At 63.2% G+C, this 8,558-nt stretch overlaps 2 protein-coding genes across 4 annotated transcripts in view; one reads left to right on the top strand and one right to left on the bottom strand.

The window, feature by feature from the left end:
- Positions 1–440: 440 nt before the first annotated feature.
- Fam181a (family with sequence similarity 181 member A) lies at positions 441–2,813 on the top strand. The gene is made up of 2 exons (XM_046441145.2): positions 441–750; positions 1,432–2,813. Exon 2 carries the CDS (start codon positions 1,512–1,514, stop codon positions 2,388–2,390), a length of 879 nt encoding a protein of 292 aa, XP_046297101.1. The 5' UTR covers positions 441–750; positions 1,432–1,511; the 3' UTR covers positions 2,391–2,813.
- A 3,373-nt stretch (positions 2,814–6,186) lies between these two features.
- The window catches only part of Asb2 (ankyrin repeat and SOCS box containing 2), a 34,752-nt gene continuing 32,380 nt past the window's right edge, over positions 6,187–8,558 (bottom strand). For all 3 annotated transcript variants that reach the window (XM_046440591.2, XM_058577707.1, XM_046440594.2), the window contains one exon: positions 6,187–6,861. In XM_046440591.2, the coding sequence (XP_046296547.1) occupies positions 6,725–6,861 (137 nt within the window). In that variant the 3' untranslated portion in view covers positions 6,187–6,724. The remainder of the gene's footprint in view (positions 6,862–8,558) is intronic.

Genomic DNA, 8,558 nt, shown 5'->3' with positions numbered 1-8,558 from the left:
GAAGCAAACATAAAGACAAGATTCCTGAGGGCTCCGGCTCCCTTCCCATGGATATGCCAGCACCCGTCAGGGCCGTCCCGGCCACCTTCCCCACGTCGGTGCACCACCGGCCCACGGCCCTCCCGCGCCCCGGCCCTGGGGGACCCTGGGGCAAGGGTGGCGGAGAGGGCGAGGGACAAAGATGGAGACGGAGAGCGAGGCCCTCAACACTCAAGGACAGCGGGGAAAGCAGCCCGCCCGGCTTACCCTGTCCGATTGTCTGTCTGCACTGGAGCATGGCAGCTGCAGTCTTTGGGGGAGGTTTGCAAGCCCGTCTCCACCGGCCGGCCCCTCTGGGCCCTGGACATTCACACACACGCACACACACTCACACACACACAGCCCCCTCGAGAAACCAGGGAACCGAGGTCAAGGGGAGGAGGGGCGTGGAGGCCGGCCGAGCAGGGCCGAGGGTAGAAATTGACCGGGAAATGATTGCATTTGGGAGCTGTCTTTTTTGTGATGGTCCCCATGGTGACAATTTGTGACGGCAAAGAATGTGGGAACGGGGCGCCGCCGCCTGATTGGGATGCTTTGTATCTGGAGAGGCGCTCCTGATTGGCCTGGGGCCCCGGCCGGGAGCTGTCCTCCATTCAGCCCACTCAAGGGCCGCACATCTCGCCCGCGCACAGAGCTCGCGGCCGCCGGGCCTGCCCCAGGTCTGCGGGGGAACCTGCCGGGCCACGTTGGCGGGCCCGGTCCGCACCTTCGGTTAGTGTGGAGGCCCGCGGCTCTGGCCCGGCTGGGTGGGGGCGTGGGGCAGGCTGGGGCCTGGGGGAGGGGCGCAGTGTCGTGGGTGGTGGCCGAGGAGGCATGAAATTGCTGCAGATGCTTCTACGGGGGAGTCCCTGCTGCCCGCAGCCTGAGATGAGCCCGCAAGGCAGGTCTCGATTAAGTGCCAGACAGGGGTCCTGCCTGGTCCTGCGTGAGAGTTGGGGGTGGAGCGTGGGCCTGAGGAGGGGGCGGGGTGGTGGGAGGGGGAGGCCACCACAGGGAGGAGGGGGCTTGGCCTTCTCTAAGTGCGGCAATTGCCTCCATGCGCAAGTGAAAACCTCGTTGGCAGCGCGTGGTGTGGGAGTTGGGCAGACGGGGATGCCACCCCAGCAGCACCACTTGTAGCTGGTCACCTTGGGCCAGTGGCTTGACCTCTCTGAGCCTCAGCTGCAAGAAGAGGGCAGCAGACCCCAGAAGGCTCACTGAGCCCATTAGTGCCCGTCCCATCCCAGAAGCTCGGGCAATGCTCAGCCACCGGAACCGTGTGTCATTCCCCAGGACCCTGTTCAGGGCAGAGGGGTGCTGGAGTGGGGACACTCTGCATCCTGCTTTGGTGGCCTGAGGTGAAGGTTGGGTGTGGCCGCTCAAGAGACTCCAACAGCCTGTCCCGTCCCCCAGGTCAGCTCTGCGCCCCTCCTCGGAGCTGCCAGCAGAGTCCACCCTCTTCATGGAAAGCCCCAGGCCGTGGCCCCCTGGTGATGGCATCCGACAATGACGTGAAGATGTTGCTGAACTTTGTGAACCTGGCCTCCAGCGACATCAAGGCGGCCCTGGACAAGTCCGCGCCCTGCCGCCGCTCCGTGGACCACCGCAAGTACCTGCAGAAGCAGCTCAAGCGCTTCTCCCAGAAGTGCTCGCGGCTCCCGCGGGGCCTTCCCGGCCGGGCCGCTGAGCCCCACCTGAAAAGGGGGCCCGAAGACCGGCCCGGGAGGCTGCCCCTCCACTCGGGCCCTGGTGCCAGCCCCGGCGGGGGAGGGGGCTGCAAGGAGAAGGCTCTGGGGAACCCCTGGAGGGAGGAGCGGCTTCCCAAGGAGCAGAGCCCCCACGGGCAGACTCCCGAGGCTGCCAAGCCTGGCCAGGTGCCCATGAGGAAAAGACAGCTGCCCGCTTCCTTCTGGGAAGAGCCAAGGCCCACCCACAGCTGTCCCTTGGGGCTGGAGGGGGGACTGGGCCCCAGGGAGGGACCTCCCTACGAGAGTAAGAAAAGTTGCAAGGGCCTGGAGTCCTTGGGGCCTGAGACTGCCCCGGTGCCCATGTCCCCAAGGGCACTGGCTGACAAGGAGCCCCTCAAGATGCCCGGGGTCTCCCTGGTGGGCCGTGTGGATGCCTGGAGCTGCTGCCCCCTCCAGTACCATGGACAGCCCATGTACCCAGGCCCTCCAGGGGCCCTGCCCCACAGCCAGGTCCCCGGCCTGTGCCTGTGGAGGAAGAGCCCAGCCTCGCCCGGGGAGCTGGCTCACTTCTGCAAGGATGTGGAAGGCCCGGGGCAGAAGGTGCACAGACCGGTGGTCCTGAAGCCCATCCCCACCAAGCCGGCTGTGCCCCCGCCCATCTTCAACGTCTTCGGCTACCTCTAGCTGGGCTGGGAGGGACTCGGCCCCCTCCTCCAGATATCAGGGGCCCCAACGAGCTCTCCTTAGGAGGAGGGGGCTGGGCAGTGGCGTGGCCTCTGGGGCATTCCAAACACCCCTTCCCTTTGTGTGTGTGGGGCAGGGCAGGGCCGCACCGGTGGGGCTTCTCAGGCAGTCACCAGCCAGCCCTGCAGCCTTGGCAGCTGGGGGGCGGGCCCGGCGGGCCCCTCCCTGTCCGGCCCAGCAGATCATCCCCCTGACCCCTGGCTGACTATGGGCCCTTGCCCACCAGCATCGCAGATGCCAGTTTCACACCTGTCCACTGTGAGCCAGTGCCACTTGTTGTTCTGTTTGCTCTCTGTAAATATTAAGAAGGTTGAAAGAATAAAGGCGTTTCTTTTGCAGTTTCCACGTCGTGGGTGTCCTGAAGCTTGGCGGCCCCAGGCCTGGGAAGCCCTGGCTGTGCCGGGGCTGCGGGCTGCCTGCGGAGGCCAGCAGCCAGGGGAGGCCGGAACTGCAAGAGCCTCCACAGAGTCTGGGGATGGGCGCTGGGGCTGCGGGTCAGAGCACAGGAAGGAGGGCGGCGGAGGGCGGGGACCCCCAGGACGGGCTCCGAACCCGCGTCAGAAGACAAGAGGCCGGGCAAGGCCAGACCTGGAGGGTCCCCGCTGCTCTGGGCCAGGGAAGCGGACTGCAGTCTGGCTCGCTGTGGGCAGTCCCATGGCCAGAGAAGCCGGGCCCAACCGTTCAGCCCCTTGAGGACAAAACAGGTGGTTTGACCAGACTGTCCCTGTTGTGAGCATAGCCTCGTGTTCTAAGTCCATGGGCAGAACAGAACAAACCCCCCAAACCAGACCCCAACCAAAACAGCAAGGCCACGACCTCTAGCAAACTCAGATCCCAGGTTCCTGCCGATTCCTGTCCTGGTCACCTCTCCGTGGAACACAAGCCTTCTGCCTGTGCCGGCACAGAGGGCCACCAGTGGCCAGAGGTGGCCCTGGCTGACAGGACTCAACTAGTAGAGCCCCTGCTCACAGCCCAGAATCGCTCTGCTGCCCTGGCGTGGTCCTGTGGTGGACAGGGCTGGGCCTTCAGGATACGGAGCTGTCCAGTTGATCAAACAGGGTCATCAAACGGGGGCCAGAGGAGACGGTGGCACCTCATCAGCAGTAGGATCCTGGCTGAGCTAACCCCTGCCATCTACGGCCTCCTCATCTGCAGCCCGTGGGCCTGGGTCAGGGCCTCCATACGGCTCTGAATCCCCTCAGCCAGCACGGGCTCCAGGATTAGGGCTGCGTCGGGCCCCTCTGACCCTCCAGGAGGCCACCGGAGGGCAGCTCGCTCACTGGGTGGTTCACATCTGGTGGCCTCAGAAGACTTTGGAGCCATAGGTGCTGGCAAGACGGGGCAGAGTTTCTCTGAGTGATTATCTGACATTTGGGAGGTGGGAGGTTCTCAGCTGGACCCGCAGCCCCAGACTAAGGGGCCAGGATGAGGCATGTGCTTTCCTCTGCTCCCAAGCGTCATCACACAGGCCTTCTGAAGCCCGTTTGTGCCTCAGTCACCGCCCCCAACCGTACAGCAAGGGGTTAAATCTTGCATTCCCAACCCTGTCATCTACCAGCTGTGTGATACTGGGCAAGTTACTTAACCTCTCTGTGTTGAAATTTTCTCAACCAACCAAAAAAAATGAGATGGACCACAGGCCCAGTACACAGATCCCTAAAAACTGCACTGACCACAAGTCCCCTTCATACTTAAATGGTGGCGTCTAAAGGCCCTGCCATAGTAAATATCCAATCAGCCACACTCCCCAGAGTGCTGCCTGAGCCCAGTCCTGCTGAGGTTCTTGGCTGGAAACCAGCTTGTCCCCACTGGGGCTTGACTTTCCAGGGGACCCCTGCAAACCCATGCATCCGAAAGTCTGAGGCTTCATTTCTAAGACACAACCAGAGGCACAATGAACCCCCACATGGAAAGAAACTGGGGAACACACCTGCGTGCATCTGGGGAGGCTTTGAGCCACAGCCCCCGGCCAAGAGCACGTGAGGGGACGGGGCCAGCAGGGCTCCTGCCTCTCAGCGTGGAGCCCACCGCAGGCTCAGCACGTCTGCTCAGGGCAGAGTCGCTGCCCGCCTTCCAGGACAGGAAGGGTTCTGTGATGCTGTGTGCCATCTCTGAGCCTGAAAACCCTCCTGGGCTGGGTCACGTGGCAGAGGCTGTCAGTTCTTCTGAAGGAAGAAAAGGCCAAATGAAGAACACAGGGACTCACCTGGGCACCAAGCAATTGGAACTGACCACTGGAGCAGGCCCCAGGCCAGGCCTTGGTCACTGGATTGTGGGCAGGAGGGAGCAGGGACCTTAGAAGGCCAGGGCTGGGCAGGGACCTTGGGAGGAGGCGGACCAGACCTCTGACCCAGTGATGGACAAGGATGACCCTGGTATATCCCAGCTCAGGGGACCCAACCCCTGCACTCGGGGCCTGTATTGAGCTTGGTGGCTGAGCTCCAGGTCCTACCCCTCCCACCCGGGTCCCCCACTCTAGCACCCTAGTCTCCTCAGAGAGGTGCCCCGTCCACCTGGACCTCTCAGGGAGCCGACTCTGGGCTACTGGCTGTCAGGACTCTCTGGACAGGATGACCCGGGCAGCAGGTGTTTGCCTAATGCCCACCCTGGCCCGCGCGCACCTAGCAGCTCAGCCTGGCCGTGATGGCCTCGCTCCGCCCCTGCACCGCCTCTGCTCAGGTTGACCGGCAGTCATCGGACGTGGGTCGGCAAGCCCTCTTCCAGTCGGGGTACCCAGGAGCTGAGCCTTACCAGCCGCTTCCCCCTGCGCCCCAGGGCTGAGATGCCCAGTCAGGGAGATGCCACGATTCCTCCAGCCACACGGGGAGCTGCAGCCCAGGGGCCTGTGTGTGTCCAGGCACGTCTCCTTCCTGCCCGGGCCTGTCTCCTACCAGTACACGAGGGCCCGGGCAGGATGTGGCTGGGCCCCGTCTGACCCGGGGCTGCGAAGTGCTGCTTCTCCTGGGATCTCCCGTCCAGGGACACCCGTGCGTCTGAGCAGAAAGGCCACCAGGGGCCCCATGGCTCACTGTTCAGATGAGGGACCAGAGGAGCCAGCCAAACGGGGCTGGGCAGTGCTCGCCCACAGGCCCAGCAGCTCACCTTCCAAAGGCCCAGAACTACCCCTGGCCTTGGTGAAGATCCCACCGGACCCCAGGCTGGCCGTTCCTGCCCTGCTGAGGCTGTGAGCACCCAGATGCGAGGCTTCAACCCAGGTGCAGAGAGAACACTGAGGAGTTAGGGAGCTCCCACGAAGCCGGGCTGCGGGGTCTCGGCCCAGAGGCCCCTGAGAAAACCCCACGACGGTGGCGAGCCTCATCCCCTCACCCCAAAGCCTGGCTCCCCCATGAGCCGCCAGGGCCAGGGCTCGCTCTCCCCAGGGCCTCCGCTAGGGCTGCGCCCGCCCGCTCTCCGTCCGGCACATCCACCACAGAGCCCGCCACGGATTCTTTTACTATCTCAGCTTCTGTCGCAAAACAGGGGGCCAGGAGGCTCAGCCCTGGTGCCAGAAGACCTGTGGGCACCGACACCCTGATCCCGATGAAGCTCCCGTTTCCACAGCGACCCAACAGGACAGGAAAACCAACTGGGCCATGGGGTCCCTCCTGGTCAGTGAAAGATACACCTTCTTGGATGACATGTTCCCCGTGTCTCGTCCCCACCACTGCCTGGAGCGGGACTGAGGACCTCAGGCCTCAGGGGAGTCTGGTGAAAGGGATGTCGTCGCTGGGCAGGGTGACATGTGTGCAGCATTTATTGTGCTCAGTGAAGCCCTCCAGACCGAGGGACCCCCTCCCTGGTCCTGGCCCCGCTCAGAGGTTGAGGTCAAGTGGGGGGTTACACGAAGTGGTGGGGGGAGCACGGGGAATGCTCTGAAGCAAGGTCACCCCATCCCAGAGAGGCGAGCCCGTGCCTAGGAGTCCTCCAGCACAGTTCAGGTGGAGGCCAGGGGTCGCTATGGCCCCCACCTTCCCCGGACCCCCTCAAGTTCTGTCCAGGCTCCGGGATGGAGCCCGCCCCTCATTCCCAGTGGCAGAGAAGGTCTGGGCTCTACTCCACAGTCTGAAAACAGATGATTCTTCTCCGACTCCGGGTGCTGTGCTCTCTGCTCTGGACAAAGCTGGGGCACAGACCCGGCAAGACACGGTGGCTGTCCCAGCCAAGAGGGAGGCAGCCTGCAGCCTTGTCCTGCCCCTGGTGCTCCTGGATGTGGGGACACCACCGTCCTGAGACTTGGAGAACATGTGCGAGGGGCCACTCGGCTTCCCAGGCCCTTACTGGGTGTTCTCGTATTTCAGGTATCTGATCAGTCTCCCTGGGAGGGGCAGCGTGTCCAGGAGTTTGATGCGATACTTGCCAATGGCCTTTCGAACCTGCAGCCGGCAAAGGTGAGCCAGGGGTCTCGGAGGTTCTGCAGAAAGGAGGGAAAGAGACGCTGGGTACCACCGACAGGGGTGTGCGTCTGCGCCTCTGGCCCAGGGAGGCCCTTGGGTGGCACAGCTAAGTGCGAGGGGTGTCTGCTTCTGTACCCCCGTCCCTACAACTGAGGAGACCTGGCAAAGTGCCTTCCGCTGTCACCCGCATGGATCTGCACTGCCCCAGGAAGTCAACAGGGTGAGTACTGCTGCCCCCATTGCACAGCTGAGGAAACTGAGGCTCAGTGAGGTTCTGGGCCTTACCCAGGAGGCTCTGGGATAACGCTGGCCTCTCCCTTGTCTTGAGCTCCTTCCTCTTCACACACAAGGAATTCACTCTATGCCCTGAGGGCTCACAGTCCCACCAGGCTGCCCTCCAGTCTCCCTGGAAGGCCTCTGGCATCAGCTTCTCAGCTGGGAGGCAGGGTGGGGAGAGGCCGGGCAGGGACCATGCACCCAGTAATGGGCCATTTGTTTATTTGGGCACATGGAAGGTGTTTGGCAAATCAAAGAACGTCACCACATTCATTAGCAAGCACTCGTGCCCCCTTGCCACCACAGACCCATAGCGGCCCAGGAGTTGTGAGAAGGCTCCACATCCGGTGGGGCCAGGTGGGGAGGAGCCAAAGGTGTCCCAAGACGGGAAGGCAGCAGGGGCCACGAGCTGCAGGTGGGGTGGGCGGAGGGTGTGGAGGGAGGGACTGAGGAGGCCCAGGGCCACGCACCACCTGGTACTCCTGGCCCACCCACCCACCCCTCTGCTCTCCCATGGGATGGATCCTGCCCTCTGCCGAGGCAGCACCTTCCCTGGGGAGGGAAGAAAAGACTCAGGTTGGGGTGGGACCCAAAGGAGCCCTGGGGGGGGGGGGCGCTGTGAATCAATGCCCTGCTGCCCTTCAGGGCCTCCTCCGCCTCCTGTCCAGGATAATGAGGTCAGCATCAGAGGCTCCAACACAAAAGCAGGCGGAGAGGGTCCTGCAGCGGGAGGTGGACCTGAACCCAGAGGTGCTGGTTTAGAGCTGTCGGTCCCCTGGGCTGACGCTAACAGAACATCAAGGGCCCTGGGGTAGGCTTAGCTGAGACACTGCCCCTCCCTGGGGAAGGCAGCCGGGCAGCAGCGGGGGACAGAGCCAGCGGGGCCCAGGTCCAGACATGGACCGCTCCACCCTCTAGTGGCCAAGGATCAGGGTGCCAGCTGCCAGTTACTCAAGAGTCGAGGAAGGTTTGCTTTACACAGAGCTGTGCCTGGAGAGTGGCCGGTCACCGCCCTACCCTGCTGCTGCTGCAGTGGCTGTATCAGAGACATCAGCTCAAGTGCTCTTCGAGCAGCTGTGCTAATGGAAAACACTAGAGTCTGGGTTCACGGAGGGGCAGGATCAACAGAGAACTGGGGAGTCAGTGTCGGGGAGCTGAAGCAGCAGTCTCATGGGACAGGAGCAGCTGTGCGGAAGTGGCAATAGCCTGGTGGAGGTCAGACTGCATCACCTGATTGACAGACACCTGGCCAGAGCCCAGGACAGCCCTGGGCAGCTGAACTCCTCCGAGCAGATGTCCACGGCTGTCACCAATACTGCTTGTGACGCCTTACCTGCCCAGGTGAGTCCATAATGCCTAAGAAGGATTCTGGCCTCCCTGGACTGAGGAGGCAGGCGGGCTGACCCATCTAAACTGTACACATGAGCTGGACAGTGGC

Source organism: Marmota monax, unplaced genomic scaffold (genome assembly GCF_021218885.2).
Source record: "Marmota monax isolate L192 unplaced genomic scaffold, Marmota_monax_Labrador192_F-V1.1 WCK01_AAM20220418_F8-fsc00017, whole genome shotgun sequence".
Classification (NCBI taxonomy): Eukaryota; Metazoa; Chordata; class Mammalia; order Rodentia; family Sciuridae; genus Marmota; species Marmota monax.
The sequence above is the reverse complement of the archived record's forward strand: the minus strand, read 5'-3'. Positions and strand labels throughout refer to the sequence as shown.

Bases quoted from the DNA above. Each gene is read 5' to 3' on its own strand.
- Fam181a (XM_046441145.2), top strand. From the start codon at position 1,512: ATGGCATCCGACAATGACGTGAAGATGTTGCTGAACTTTGTGAACCTG.